This window comes from Protobothrops mucrosquamatus, unplaced genomic scaffold (genome assembly GCF_001527695.2).
Source record: "Protobothrops mucrosquamatus isolate PMUCROS unplaced genomic scaffold, P.Mucros_1.0 scaffold565, whole genome shotgun sequence".
NCBI lineage: Eukaryota > Metazoa > Chordata > Lepidosauria > Squamata > Viperidae > Protobothrops > Protobothrops mucrosquamatus.
The window spans coordinates 200,162-216,757 of NW_015386868.1; the positions used below are offsets into that span (position 1 = coordinate 200,162).

The following is a 16,596-nucleotide window of genomic DNA, read 5'->3' on the forward strand; positions in this document are numbered from 1 at the left end:
TAAACCAAAGAAAACGAGGTGGCAAAGGCAGAGTTTATGCCTTCCAGGCAGATTGGATTGTAACACTCAGAAGATTCTGCCTAGAAATTAGATCTAACATTGACATGAGTCTCCTGTTTTTTTGATTGGGGCTCATATGAATAAAAGGCAAACATTCAAACTAAGGAGAAGAATATTTATTTGCCAGGTTTGTAATAATATGCAATATGTGTAGATAATACATGGTAGGTTACTAAAGTTATATACTGTATTTCTGGAGTTTATAAAAGGTTTCAGGTACATTGTCAGTTTAATATATGTTTCCTTGATCTTGAAATGGAGAAAGATGCTGAATTTCTGTGAAAAAATAGGCCCATTTTTCTCTATCCAGAAAATAAGTAGGTCTCTCAGAAGAGATAGAAGACTAAATGTAAGAGAGAGATGGGGGGTAATAGTACTGGATGAGTATGTATGTTGCAGTTGGGAAATGGAAGTGAAAAATACAATTTTGGCATACATTCTGGGAGACCAACAGAGTTCTTTCATTAAAAGAGCTCTTATTCAAAACTTTTCTTTAGATGGTCCAATTCTTCTTGCCAAACTAACTCTTAAAATTAGATTTGAAGCCTGGAGAAGATATAAATTTATGAGTGGTGTTCCCCCCCCCCCCAATGGGATGGTGGTTGAAATAGTACAGAACTATTTGACTTAACCTATTAAACCTCACTGGTTGCATCACTAGGGCTGTATCTTTTTAAAATTCAGTCTGTTTCTTACCCTGTGACACAGTGAGGTAATAAGTCAAGCCAATACCCACACTTGGTAGTTATTTTCTGTTGGCAAATAAGCTACAGTTAGCTAAGAGAATGGAATTCCTCCACAAGCTTTTCTCCAGAAAATGTTCAATGAATTGGCAAAGGATAGTATTTTCAGGCTGCTGACAAGATTCATACTGCATAAATAAACATGGCAGAACTAACCAAGATACCTGTTTGCTTCTTCAGGGTCCTTCCATTGAGAATGCCAGAGACGTATACTTTCTGGACTTAGCATTATAATTCATTGTCATTAGGCCATGCTTTATTATTAGTCCAGAGCCTGTTCAATTGACATGCATGACAATGGCTTTCCAATTATCACTATAGATTTTGTTTCTTGTTTATTTCGATGCTATGTTTTTATAATCATATGGCCCAAGAATGGTTTCTTTGAGTCACCCTTTACAATTTTTAATGTGTCAGAAAGGGGAAAATTTTCAGTGTGTTGGCAACAGTTGTATTGGTTATTTAGAACACTGAATAATAGAGTTGGAAGGGACATTCGAGGTCTTCTAGTCCAATCCCCTGCAAATGGGTGTGCGCCTTGTTGGAACTGTTGAAAGGACTGTGTTGTAGACTGGAGATAGATGATGTTGTATCCCTCCCCCTCGAGTATCCCTCATCTATCTCTAGTCTACAACACAGTCCTTTCAACAGTTCCAAGAAGGCTCCACATCCATTTGCACCACTCAGGTGACCCTGACAACACAGATAAGCCTCCAGGTGGCATTAGCGACTCTCTAAAAGAATGCAAATGACCAGCTGCCTGCAAGGAATATAAATCCTCCCGTTCCCCACCATCCAGTCAGAACTGAGAAACTTCTTGGATGAGAAGCAAAATGTCTTCAAAGAGAAAAAAGAAAGTCCAGTTGTCTCGTGAAAAAGCACCTTTGGGACAACCATGACATGGGTGACTGAGAATCTCCATAGACATATTGGACTTTATGTTGGTGCTGAAAAAGTAGTCCTTGAACTTACAACTATTGCAGCATTTCTTTGAAATCAGCAGGCATTCACATCAATCATAGGCTCTGCAATTGCATGATCACCATTTGTGAGTTTCACAGCCAGCTTCCAACAAGCAAATTCGGTAGAGAAGCTGGCAGTAAATTGCAAGTTGTGGTCACATAATGTCACACTTAATGACCATAGGTGATTTGCTTAATGACCACAGTGGAACAGATGTTGTACATCTAGTGTCATCACATGATGTTTCACTTAATGACTGCATCACTTAGTGAGGGAGCATCCAGTCCCAATTGTAGTTGTTAAGTGAGTGCTATTTGCATCCTAGGCATTTTTTATTCAGTTTCACTTTTAACAATAACAATTTTTAAAAGTAAAACATAAGAAGCCACCATATTGAGAATTAGGCTGTATTTTTAGACTAGTGTCATTTATCTTGACTGGCAGTTTTCTTCCTGTTGTATGCTATCTGGAATCTTTGTATAGGCAAAGCTATTTTCCCCAGTTCAGCTATGTCCATTCTCCCTTCAGAGCCCTATTTGGGGGGAAGTGAGGTTGTGCGTGTTAGCCCATCTCTTGACATTCACCTCACAAGCTATCAATCATTTATCTCTCTTTCTTCCATCTTTTTCTGTCTCTCTCTCTCTGTGTCTGTCTCTCATCTATCTTACTGTCAATCACATTTATAACCCACTGCAGTTGTACACAGAAAGTGTCACCATTAGTCAATGTAAAAAATTCAAAAATAGATAGAGCTAGATAAGTCTTGGCTTTCATGTAAGGTTTAATGCCATTTATCCCCTGTTGTGTTCTTTCTCAGAAAGTGAAACAGGGAAAGAACACAACAAGAAACAATGGCATTAAACCCTACATTTCCCCCCATCAATCTGGTTTTGCTATGATGGCTGTGGGTAAAGGGAGGTATAGTATTAATATATTTGAAGAGCATCAGAGTGAAAAAGACCTGTTTAAGATATATCTTCATCAAAACTCCCGTACTGTCCCCTACCTCTCAATCAAGGTCATTGACATAGGCTTAAAACAGAAGCTCAATGCTGAAATAGAGCATAATAAATGGCTAATCTAAACACACATTATGCAGCAACAAGATCTCTAGACTGAGCTTAATGATGTGGGGGGGGGGGTATGAGGACAGCCACTGACATTTTGGGATTATTAATAGGAGGCTCTATGTATGAGCAATAAACCAGAAGCCTGAAGTTCTGTTTTAGCTAGAGAACTAAATATGTCTTATGAAATGCTACAAAGGCAAAAAAAAATAAAAATAAAGGTCAGTCAGTGCTCCTGACAAATTTGTGTTTTTTCAGGTGTGGAGAAAAAATCAGATTTTCTCTAGTGTTTACCAATGATAGATAGGTAGTTCTCCAATTGGGGAACTAATATCTTTGCAACGTGAGATATGGAGTTTCAGAAGATGTGCATTGAACCTCTGAAATTCAAAGTACATATTAATACATAGTATTCATACTGATATTCCTCTGTAGCAACCCTATGAGATAGGCTGGGCTAAGAGAGCATGGCTAGTACAAAGTCACTCAGTAAGTGCCTATGATTGAGAATGGACAAACTCTTGAGTCTCTCTGTACCTAAGCTAATGGTAATGGTAAGCTCTGTGCCTAAGCTTGATATGATATCATACTGGCCTTTAATCAACTATCCCCATTTCTTTCGTAGGAGCCTGGAAGTCTTAATTAAACCAATTTCTTCCTAAAATGTAATGAGCAACATGTGAAATAAAAAAATAGACCTGCTGTAGAACTAAACCAGGAGTGTCAAACTGCTGGCCCGCGAGCCAGACGCGTCACATGGAAGCCGTGTCCACCCCATTGCCAGCAATGGCAAAACTGTCCCGATATGTTGCGCGACATCACGTGACATCGCGAGTTTGACATGTCTGAACTAGACAAACTGACCCATTGGATCATCATTTTAGAGATATCAAATTCCTCAGTGCCTTTAATAATAGCAGAGCTTCTAATATACTTGAAAAGTTCTTAAAAATTCAGGATACATTCAGAGATGCATCTGCCTTGAAAATGGGTCAAGGACAACTTGGCTCGACCGAGTCGCTGTGGACGGCTGGGATGAGATGGCCGTGGCGAACTGTCCCAATTCCTTTGAAAATAGGCCATGTTGAACTGTGTAGCACAGTAACAATCAGCACAGGGTATGTTTTATGACATTTTGTATTATGTCATAACCTATTTTATAATAATGTTTATATCGTAATATGTTTTATAAAACTTGTTGAATTTTAATTTCACGGAAATCATGGGTTTTGGTCATGGGATGCATTCTATAAGTTAGCTAATTTGAGGTACTTGGTTCAAAAACTGTTGCCCTATGATGGTCTGATTTGCCCATTTAAAGGTTACTGGAACTAGAGGAATAGAATGGGATGGGATGGGATGGGATGGAATACCATGAAGAAGAAAGCAAAGCAGATATTCATCCATCTAGACCAGGGGTAGGCAACCTTGGCTCTTTTATGACTCGTGGACTTCAACTCCCAGAATTCCTGAGCCAGCCATGCTGAGGGGAAAGGGAGAGGTTTCCAAGCTGAGCCATGCTGGCTCAGGAATTCTGGGAGTTGAAGTCCACAAGTAATAAAAGAGCCAAGGTTGCCTACCCCTGGTCTAGACCAAGAGCTTGGAATGCTCTGATTTTCAATTCATGTGCATTCATATAACAAATGTTGTACTAAATTACTGTATAGTTTCCAACAGATAGAACTTGGCTCTTTCCAAACTTATCTATACTTAATGAATGTGGCTATACAGATAGACAAGAAATGCCCACATGCCCACATACAATACAATTCACACGTTTCATCATAGACAATATTTTAAAAGTGCAATGTAAGAAAGCAGAACTGACAGATGTGTTTATCTTTGCCTAGCTATCTATCTTTGTTACCCGTTCTTGCTATATCTGGGCTTCCAGAGGTTTCGAATTGGTTTTGATTTGGACATAAGACTGCTATTCTTATGGGAAAAATTAAAAATTAGAACTAATTCACAGAGCGTTTTCAAGAGCTTCTATAACAACAGCTACTTTGAAATAATGCTTTCTGAGGTCTGCTTACCACCATGAGACAATATAATTTTAAAAAGTCATGCATAAACTATTGTTTAAGAATAAGCTACAATGTGCAATAATTGGCTCTGGTCATCCCAGTCATTCTTCAGAGGAAAATTTGCATTCTTTGACTGCTGCTTTGCTCCTTATGACAGTATTTGTGTGGATTATCCCATCAGATACGCAGGACAAAATGCCATGTGGACTAGAGCTGTATAAATAGAGGGTTTCCTCTGACTTTTTATCTTAGCACCAAGTTGTCATTCAGTTGTTATTATGAAACAACTCATGAATTTAACACAAATGAAGGCGGATATACGTGTCCCATGATAATGTTGCAGGATCCAATCTGGGTCGGTCACCGGGACCAGAGGTTTGGTCCTCTGAGCTTTCGGATTCATGCAGGAGAACATCCTCAGGGAACTTTTCTTTAGCCAGAATATGTATTTTGGGCAGTTCTGTGTGGTATTTATATGGTGCCTGTTGTATGTGGCTTTTTAGACGTTGATTGGGGTGTGTTGATGGTTGGCTTTTAAGTCGTTAGCTGTTGTTTACTTGTTCTGCCCAGACCTCATCTTCTAAGTACTTGATAGGCTGGTGGTAAATCGGCACTCTTGTTGACTGACGAGGGGCTTGTTTCCCAGGCTTCAATCACTTCCCTGGCTGTTTTTGGGCCTGCTCATCCAACAATCTTAGTAGATGCAAAATTGAATATGTGTGAACTTATGAATCATGAATTTATCTCCATTCTCAAGCTGTTCATGTGATAAAAGTAAGTGTTCAGGAGCCCCGTTCTTTATCTGACCAATACAGTACGAATGAAATGTTCGGTAGGAAAGAAGAACTGATTTTCAAGACAGCTGGCAGTGACTGGGAGAAGAATGTTGCTGTTTTAGTATGAACAAAATCAAGCTCTAAATAAAACATAGTGATTTTCTTTTCTGCTTCTAATAAGCAAGAGAAGCTGACATAGTGAGGACTTCCCTTTGAGGAGGGCCACCTATCAATCATAAAAGAGGATATACAGTAGTTTTCATAAGAGATAATTAATATAGCTTAAGCAGAAATACTGTATATCTGACAGACAATCTTGGCATCTCTAATCCCAAGAAGGTTTTGTGAAAAAGAAAAAGATATTGAGCATGCTGCATATAGGCAAAATATTTTCTTTATTTTAAATGCATTATTTTTAGCTTTATCTTTCCTTTTCAAAATTCATCAGCCCATTCCTTTAAAAAATCACACTTGAAAGAGGCTTCGTTTGATGTTCTTAGCCTGTAATGGATATTCTTTTGCACCGCTGTATTCATATTACTTTAATTAAAGCCCACCGATATTGGCCCATTGTCATTTTCAATGAGATTTGACTTAAGGTAGATTCTGAAACACATACGGCATGCCACAATTATTCTTTTAAGATTATAAGAGCGAACATTTTTAAAATTATAACATTTTATATTCTTTTACTTCCCCTTTTTCTCCTCTCCCCAATGTTTTGATTTCTAGTCACTTGGCCAAAACTTACTCAAATATAGCTTGTCCTGGTTCTTGATTATTCTTGACGTATTGCTTCCTTTTTAACAGTTACCTACACTGCACATTCCTATCATGTGTAATGAAATACAAAGAATGGCCTCAAATTGTAGGCTCCCCCCTCCCACCCACCCACCCCCCAGTACAGGTTTTCTGACAAGGCAGCACATCCCTTTTGTTTGACATTAAACAACTAAGATGGTCTTCTCCAATTTATGCTGGCACTGTAATGGAACCTGTCTGTTTTGGCAGTTTGTATATCCAGCTTCGCTTTTAAGTGATTTAATGCAGCAAATGTTATAAAGCCCAGAAAAATTGTGGTTTACAATGGAAAATGTGAAAGGCCATCAAATATAATGACACTTACAGGCACGTTATAATGAATGGCAGCTATACATAGGAAAGAGAGAACCCCAACAAGATGTGCGATTAACAGCCTTTCATAGAGGTGGCTGGAGATAGTGCTGTGGCTCTCTGTAAAGTGTCTGCTACTTATGTTGTTAAAGCCTTGGGGAATGCAAGATTAGCAGAGAAAAGTTAACATTTATTTAACATGGGTGTATTACTTCTCACAGTAGGTTTGAAGAGGGCCAATTCTTGGAAGAGAGTATTAGTTCTAAAGACCTATAGGAAGCATAATATAGAACAATTAATCAGTGGAACGACTTGCCTCCAGAAGTTGTGGGTGCTCCAACACTGGAGGTTTTTAAAAAGAGATTAGACCACCATTTGTGTGAAATGGTATAAGGTTTCCTGCTTGAGCAGGAGGTTGGAGAAGAAGACCTCCAAGGTCCCTTCCAACTCTGTTATTCTGTTAGAAGAAATGTATCACTGCTCTTGGCCAGAATACAAGAGAAGATAGAACTTATTCAACATGAAGGATCTCTCAGAGAAGAGGCCTCCTCAGTGGTACTGCCTCATGGAATTCCATTCCCATTCATATTTAGATTTAACTTGTGTTTTTTTTTCTTTAGATGTGATACCAGATTTGAGCTGTAGAAATTTGGAAGCTACCAGATGATGGCAGAGAAAACTTTAGCCCTTTGCTCTAGTGGTTATCTGAATTTTTGCAGCCCAAATCTGATAAGCCTACATTAGGTATCAAGCAAATATTTCCCAGTCTTTAAATGTCTTGGATTCCACTTCCATCTTTTCCCACCTCCCAGTATTGCCAGCTAAAATGGTAACTATAATGATAAGAAATGAAGTCCAACAAATATAACCTATTCTCTTATATCACTGGTCTACAAATGTTGGGAAATTATTGACCTCTGAGATATAATGTGTTAATTCTTACATATTTTGATTAGATGGATTAGAAAACAGGTGGTAAAGGTGCTGGTTGGTTAAAGGTTTCAAGACATTTCACAATAAAGGTTTATATACAGGCGAGTATATTTGCCTACAAGGGAGGGAGGTGTCTAATGATCATGATGTCTCATAATTTCTTGACAAAGCATGGTAGAACAATGAAAATGGTACCACATAGAAATGTATAAAATTATCTTCATTTTGAGACTAAATATTATTATCTAACTGTAATTTATTGTTCTTTTATTACAAGGCACATTTGTCTTGGTTAGATCTATGTATCATATAGTTACATCTGGTGGCTTGTAAAAGTGTCATTGCCTAACATTTCCAAGGAGCAGTTGCGTGATATTTTCCCTCAGAAGCCAAGATGTCTCAAAATTGTGTAAATAATGCAGATATCTTCTACTACAGTTGTGGTGAAGTTATATTTGCATCTCAAAAGTGCAGTGTGACAGCAGTGATAAAAAAAAAAAGGCATACCACCTATATTTTGGATGCAAAATAGGGGATCAGGACAAGGGTTGGGCCCCTCATTATTGTTGCATTACACGTGCAACTTATCTGCATCATTGGCTAAACAAGCAGAAAAAATCCATGCCTTTCACAGTCCCAATGGTGTGGGGGGAACCCACCAATCATAGTAGCAATTGCTATTTTTGCATGGTTCCCCTAATTGCAAAAAGGATCTCAAGAAAGAATAAGCGGACCACGGAATATCCAAACATTCCATCTGCACTGCGTCCTGTACCCCATGGTGTACCCAGATCCACCAGAATCCTATCTCTAGACTCAGATGATGAGAAAGACAATGAGCAGGATGCAGCTGATCCAGAGCCGTCTAATGTCAGCAGACTCAAACTTTAGCCCACTGTGTGCTCCTCCTGAACCGCATCTAGTTTCACAGAGTGAACTAAATGACCTGGTCAGGGATTTGGAATTGCCTAAGAGTAAGGCAGAACTACTAGGCTCCAGATTACAACAGTGGAACCTTTTGCAGAGTAAAAAAGTATAAAAATGTTACATGAAAAACCAATAAATGGAAAGTTATGTTATTGGTATCAATGAAAAGATGAATTTATAATGATTGGTGTGGCATCATTCTCATTGCTACATCACATTTTGTAGAAAAGTTATAGAGTGTAATCCCACAACCTCCCTCATAATTTTGAATTATTTTGATGCAATTTTGACCTGAAGCTGTATCTTGGAAACTGGAGCCAATTAATACTCGGGACTTATTTTTCCTTTATTAGTTACCCAATTCTGGTAAAATTTAGTTACTTTCATGTCTGAGGCTTTCTCCTCGTAGACCACTGGTTTTATCTGTTAGATTTTATCTGTTAGATACAGCTGCAGTTTGTATTCCTGTTTTTAATTGCTTAGTTTATAGTATAATCTCAGAAGTATCTTAAATATAAATCCCACTGACTGCAACTAGGCTTGTGCCCAGGCCAACGGAGATTGCATAAGATTGTGCAATTTTTAAAATTAAAAATAATAAAAATGACTAAGAAAACTGGAAGGCAAAAAATTGCCTTAAAGTGCTTTAGCATTTACAGACTTCCTTCTGAAGCAACCCATGCCAATCTGACCTTCACCTTTTTGGTTTGTTTTCTAGTGGAATGGAGCTGTTCCGAAGACTTTTCTCCTTTGGCTGGAGAAATCATAATGGAAAATCTTCAGTCTTTGAGATGCACTATTACCGGCCTCACAATGGTAAATGAAAAGTTGTTAATTCAGGTTGCCCTTTTTTTTCTCAAATGCTAGCAGAAATCTCTAATGGAGAGAAGCAGCTTTGTGCCATTTCTCTGGCAAGTTGTTAAACACATTTTGCTTGGCATCCAGCATCCCCAAATCACCAAAGAGTAGGAAAGCCCCATCACTTTTTGTATGAGTTTGCTATATTAGCCGGGAGAGATCAGAAAAGAGTGGATTGAAAGCCGGCCATGCCATGGATCAGGGGGCTAATCTTAGGGCAGATCAAAGGCTTTGAGAGATTCAATTCTGACTCCATGTCTGATGGCTAAAATAACAATTCTGTCTTCACTGCTTCGTTGGGGAAACAAAAGTCACTAGATGGACTAACTTAAAAGGGGAGAAGTATGTTTTTATAAAGATTAAAAGTGGATGGAAGATGGGCAATCAGATGATCTCTCGACAGACAATCGGGTGAGAGTGAACACATTTACCTCCACGTTGGTCCTTCATAAACAGCTGAGTGTGGATTTGGTTGGTAGTAAAAAAAAAAAAAAAAGCAAATAGAACAGCATCATTATCAGCAGCAGAAATGAATTTACCAGAAAATAAATCAAGTACATTCTCCACTTACAAAGTGGCTAAATAAACAAATGTTTATAATCTCCAAGCCTATAATGTTTACAATACTTCCAATCAGGATAACATTTAGTTCATAATGCGTTTATACTATTGCACATCCCAGAGAGTCAGAATCAGGACAGGAACATTATTGATTTTAAAACTGCTTACGAACTAAGAATTTGGACTATATTGTTGCTGCCTGTATTAAATTTTATTATGATATTAACATTCCAAGTTTGAATCTCTTATTTTTAAGATGTTTTCAAAATTGGATTTGTGCCAAGTAAGTAATTACTTAGGGCCATATCTGTGAGAAAGGTTTTCACCTTCAAACCAGCAGTTGGGCAGCTGCAATACTGACCTCTTTGAATACTCGAATACTCCTCTCCAGATTATTTAGTAACCCAGTCAATGATTTGGATGAGGGGATAGAGGGAGAACGCACCAAATTTGCAGATGACACCAAGCTGGCAGGAATAGCCAACACTCCAGAAGACAGGCTTAAGATACAGAAGGATCTTGACAGACTTCATCATTGGGCGCTATTTAACAAAATGAAATTCAATGGTGAAAAAAGTAAGGTTCTACATTTAGGCAAGAAAAACCAAATGCACAGTTATAGTATATAGGTGGTACCTCGCTCAGTAGTAGTAATTGTGAGATGGATCTCAGAGTCCTAGTGGACAATCACTTAAATATGAGCAAGCAGTGTGCTGCAGCTGCCAAAAAAGCCAACACAGTGCTAGGCTGCATTAACAGAGGGATAGAATCAAGATCATGTGAAGTATTAATATCACTTTATAACATATTGGTAAGACCACCCTTGGAATATTGCATCCAGTTTTGGTCATCACGGTGTAAAAAAGATGTTGAGACTCTAGAAAGAATACAGAGAAGAGCAACAAAGATGATTAGGAGACTGGAGGCTAAAACATATAAAGAATGGTTGCTGGAATGGGGTATGTCTAGTTTAATGAAGAGAAGGACGAGGGGCAGTTGTCGGATTCAAATATATGTGAACAACCGGTTCTCTGCATGGATGCTGCTTCCAAAAGTCCATTCTGGGCCTGGGCACCAAAAAATAGCTACTGGTTCTGCAGAACCGGTGCGAACTGAGTGAATCCCACCACCGACGAGGGGTGACATGATAGCAGTCTTCCAATATTTCAGGGGTTGCCATAAGGAGGAGGGAGTCAAGCTATTCTCCAAAGCACCTGAAGGCAGGACAAAAAGCAATGGATGGAAACTAATCAAGGGCAGAAGCAACCTAGAACTAAGGAGACATTTCCTGACAGTTAGACATTTCCAGTTAGTTAATCACTGGAATAATCTGCCTCCAGAAGTTGTGAATGCTCTAACACTAGAAGTTTTTAAGAAGAGGCTGACAACCATGTGTCTGAAATGGTATATCAGGTTTCCTACCTGAGCATGGGGTTGGAGTAGAAGACCTCCAAGGTCCCTTCCAACTCTATTATTATTAATATTATTAAATCATAGAGCTTTTTCCTTAGGCCTTAGAGATAACATGAATGTTTGTGAGAGGAGTGTGGTGAAGCAGTACCCAAGATGAGTGTTAAAACTGTGAAGGTTCAATCGTTTATATCTCCAAAGTGAAGTGCATTGGCAGTTGAGCTTTCAATACACCCTCTTTGGTTCCAGATCTCTGAGGGTCTCCTTCTGACAGGCAGAGATACCAGAAAAATCTCATCATATCCTGGTGCTGATTAAGGACAGATGAAAGGAAACTCTAGTTAAAACAAAGCTTGGCAGATGATCATCATTCCTCCAAGAAATGTCTATTTTTCTTTTGAAAATTTAAAAGGTGGTTAGGGATCTAGGCCTTTGTTTTTCTTTTAGCAGCAGAAACACCCCCACCTTGTCATAGCAGTCTGGAGTTTTTCACAGAGGCTGCTTCTCCTTTGCAGGACTTCCTGGACTGACTATTTTGTTGTTAAAAGAAAGAGAAAGCACAAAGCCCCAGCCACCCTGTACATTTTCAAAAGTAAGTCCAATATTTCCCTGTCTGTAAATGGACCTTGGATGGGTTGATTCATTCATTCATTCATTTAAAGCAGCTGGAATATGACATCACTCCTGCATAAACAAGATTGGATGTATTCAAAAGTATACATCCCTGGTTTGGATATGAGCCTTGGGGGTTTATGATGCTACCCTCTAAATAAAGGGAGAAATGGCATTCCCTAATTGTCCTCTTGGCTTAGATTAAAATATCAACCAGGAAAAATTTCAAGATTTACTTATACATTTCTCAGTTTCCAAAATATTTTCCCTCTTCAGCTGATCTATTGATGTGCCGAATACCCAGCAGTTAAGTATTTAAACAAAGAAAGAACAGTTGATGAGAGGGGTTGGTTTGGGGATGAAAGAAATTTTGACAGGGATAAAGAGCAAGGTGGGTTAATTTCAATTTTTTCTTGACTAATTAGGGAAAAAAAGAGATATTTGTGATTCTGGAGGATATACTCCAAATCACTACCAAACTTATACATTTTAAGTGGAATAAGAATGGAAGTAAATGCTAATAATTTTTTCAATTTACACTTCCCCAAACTTATTACTCCCTACATACTGAAAAACTTTTTTAAAAAAATTTTGTGTTATGTATCATAAGTCCCAAAATGGAAAGATTGAGGACAAGGACACCCAAAAACAAGCATAATTAAGGGGAAATTATATATATTAGGGGAAGGTACTTGCAAATGTGTGCGCTTGTATAAGGAAAAAATATTCAAAAATCTCTGAAAATACAAACATTTTTTGCTGATTTTGTAAACTAATTAAAAAAAATACAGAAACAAACTTGTGAAAGGGAAGGTGCAAAACTGAACAACAGTTAAAATTGAGGTGGGTAATTTTTAGGGATAGATGAATGTTCTGGCCCAAAGTACATTATATGAAATGCATTTTGCACCTAATGTGTCCCTAGATGAGAAGCCAATATTTAGCACAATCAGAGCAGACAGAAGTGAGATTTTAATATTTTCTTTTGCTACTGTGGTTTACAGACTAAGCTCTCTTTGAAAATTATATTTGCCGTAGAAGATGCCCACAGATCATTTTCCCCCCAAAGCCAGTATTGTACTATTTCCCTCATTTTCCTCAGTAACAGAGCAGAGAAGACAAAGGTTTAAATGTCTTCTCCACAACTACTTAGAACTCATGTATTTTTGAATTGTCCAGTAAGAAGCAAAGGAGGCTGAAACTAGTAAGAGCAGAGAAAAAAAAAGAAAGCATTCTCTCTGCCTTTTCTCAGGTTTTGATTCTTGCATGATCCTCCTCCTCCTCCTCCTCCTCCTCCTCCTTCTCCTCCTCCTCCTTCTTTTTCTTCTCTTTCTTCTCCTCCTCAGATTGTCCTCGGCCTCATTTGCCACCATGCTGGGTAATCCAGTGGTGGGATTCAAATATGTGAACAACCAGTTCTCTTTGTGGATGCCACTTCCAGAAGTCCATTCTGGGCCTGGGCAACAAAAAATTAGCTACCGGTTCTGTCGAACTGGTGCGAACTGGCTGAATCCCACCACTGAGGTAATCCCAATTGGAGTGGATATCTGCCCGATATCAAGGCACTCCTGTCTGACATGAAATTGTCTTAGATAACAACCACAAGATGCCTCAAATGCTGTTTGTTCTGCTGAATTACAGGAGTTGAAGCTCTGGCCAAATTGGCATATCCTAATATAAATAGCTTGGGGGAGGGGAAGGGAATGTGTTTTCATCACTACGTTCACCTTTGCCACTGCATAACTTTGTGACTTCAGAAAATGTACCTTGGCCATGTATATAAACTTGAAGTTTTGTCTTTTATTTTTCATTTACAGGGCCACAGGTATTATGTCCAAGTGTACGCCCATAACATGAAAGGCTGGGGACAGCCTCAGACTTCCTCACCTTGCTGTGCTTCTCCTTCTAGTAGGTTAAGATGCTTTTGGTGTTGATGTTACACTTATATGACCAGTGCTTGTTCTCTCTCTCTCTCTCTCTCTCTCTCTCTCTCTCTCTCTCTCTCTTTCTTTCTCTCTTTCTTTCTTTCTTTCTTTCTCTCTTTCTCTCTCTTTCTCACTCACTCTCTAGCTGTTAAAAAAAAATCACCTTGTAAAAAAATTAATAAAACGATGCTATTAGCAAGAGACATGTTTAAAAGTGGCTACTCTCTCTCTCCCTATTTCTATCTCTCTGTCTCTCTGTGTGTATCTCTCTCTGTGTGTGTCTCTCTCTGTCTCTGTCTGTCTATCTCTCTCTCGCTCTCTCTTTCCCCTTCCTTTTCCCCAAATTAAGAGAAGAGGTTAGACAAAGAAGCAAGAGGGAAGGGAAATGAATGAATATACATGTCTGGAAGTTGAATCATAGCAACTGGACTTCTTTTCTTTTTTGGCCTGAAACGTCTCGCTGCTTATCCAAGTAACCAGTTGCCATGACTCAACTTCCAGACAACTCAACCTAGATGACTGAGAACTTTCATCGACAAATGTATGCACATGTGAACACTGATTTCCTTGGCTGTAGGGAGAAAGGATTAAACAAAAGGCATTCAGAAAATGGACAGGTTGGACAAAAATGGCTTATGCTGTCAGCCGATTTGGTTTATTATGTTTGGCTCCTCTAGGACAGATAAGAAAAACCTGTTTACCTGCCTGGTTAGCCCCTTCATTCCTCCACTTTCAATAAGCAACTGTCTCAAACAAAAAAAACCTTCCCGTTTAAATTCCCTATTTGCTGAACCTAGAAGAATAATTATCAGTTTCAAAATAAACTGAAATTTTAAACCAATTCAGAACTTTCAGTTAATATCCCGAGTTCTTCAGAAACTGGTGATCACATTTGGTAGTTGAGAGAAACAAACATAATATTGGTATTAGAAGATTTTTCTCATTTCATTATGGCCTGTGCAAAAGGTGATGCAAAGGGATTGCAGGACAAAGCAGAAGAATTGTTTTCGCTCTGTTGATTCATCTGGGACAGTATTGGAAGCAAACTTGATATCGTGACAAAATGAGCTGAAGAGGTGGAGTTTTAATCCGATCCTACAATACACAGAAAAACGCATGCTCTGGTGACTTTTATGCATTACCAGTCCATTCTTTAAACAGTAATTAGGTTCTAATTGACATTTGAAGAAGAAAAAAATCAGAATATTACAAAAACGCCTAGAGATGTATTTTTGTGCGACATGTCCTTCCTTCCTTCCTGACATCCTGCTGTTTATGAACTATGATTCACTATTTAAACTGATTGGGCCCATGCTGACTTTCTTTGTTCCCACTATCTTTTATTCGGGCATTAGAATAATTTCTTATTCTGCCTGAAAGTCTACTAAATTGTAGTTGGGAACTATTGATACATAATCAATGAGAACAATTTATTTGTGTCATAAATATTCTCTCCAGCATTGCCGTTCACAGTTTCGATTCGTCTGCAACTATTTTAGTTCGGGACTTTGTAGAGTAGAATCCTGAAGTGGTTTTCTCCATTTACCATATTATTTTTCTGGTTTCACACGATTGGTAGATCGTAGTGTATTTTTCACATGTGTCGTTTATTGCTTTAGTTTACTTCTCAGTCCCCTGTGTGTCCTCCAGTAGCTTCAGTGTCCCTGCTGGTTCTTTCCTGCAGTTCAAGACTGTTTTGTTTTTTCCCATTTTTGGTTTTTGCTCAGTTGACAAGAAAATCATATTGCATAAAGGAGAGCAATACAGGTAATCCTCGACTTACAACAGTTTGTTTAGTGACTGTTCAAAGTTACAATGGTACTGAAAAAAAGTGATTTATGACCATTTTTCACACTTACGACCGTTGCAACATCCCCATCGTAACCAAAATTCAAACACTTGGAAACTGACTCATATTTATGACAGTTGCAGAGTTCCGGGGTCACGTGACCACCTTTTGTGACCTTCTGACTAGCAACGTCAATGGGGAAGCTAGATTCACTTAACAACTGTGTTACTAACCTAACAATTGCAATAGTTCACTTAACAACTATGGCAAGAAAGGTTGTAAAATGGGGCAAAATTCACTTAACAAATGTCTTGCTTAGCAGCATAAATGTTGGGCTCAATTGTAGCCATAAGTCAAGGACTACCTGTAGAAGGAGGGAAATTGTGGGAACAGTGCATCTTACTGCTAAAAGATGTGAACATCTTGCATGTTGGAACCACAAATTTTCAGAAGGATACAATGTATGTACAAATTGCAGGACGATAGATGCAGGAGCTAACTATCTACACACACACCGACACAGACACACATACAGAGAGTTGAAGGTTTATTGTTGTTGTTTGACTGGCACCAGAATCACATTGTGCAAAAACGGGAATACAGAGAATCTAGTAGCTAAGATGAAAGGACCTGAATGTCTTCTTGTATTTTATAAACAAACATCCAGTACTGTAACTGTCCAGTTTTTAGAGATGCCAGCAAAATAGAAAGTCAACAAAACCTGGTGAACTCTAGCATAGGTCAACATTCAGCAACTCTCATCCCAAAGCTTTGTGATGGGAAAATCAGCCGAAAATATGACTATCTGTAGATTACCAGCCTTTCTGAAAAT

General features: G+C 38.5%; 1 protein-coding gene across 1 annotated transcript in view; it reads left to right on the forward strand.

The window, feature by feature from the left end:
* The window catches only part of ANKFN1 (ankyrin repeat and fibronectin type III domain containing 1), a 106,182-nt gene that overhangs the window by 27,686 nt on the left and 61,900 nt on the right, over positions 1 to 16,596 (forward strand). Inside the window, exons 5-6 of the mRNA XM_015817224.2 lie at positions 9,328 to 9,425; positions 13,868 to 13,958. Of these exons, the coding sequence (XP_015672710.2) occupies positions 9,328 to 9,425; positions 13,868 to 13,958 (189 nt within the window). The remainder of the gene's footprint in view (positions 1 to 9,327; positions 9,426 to 13,867; positions 13,959 to 16,596) is intronic.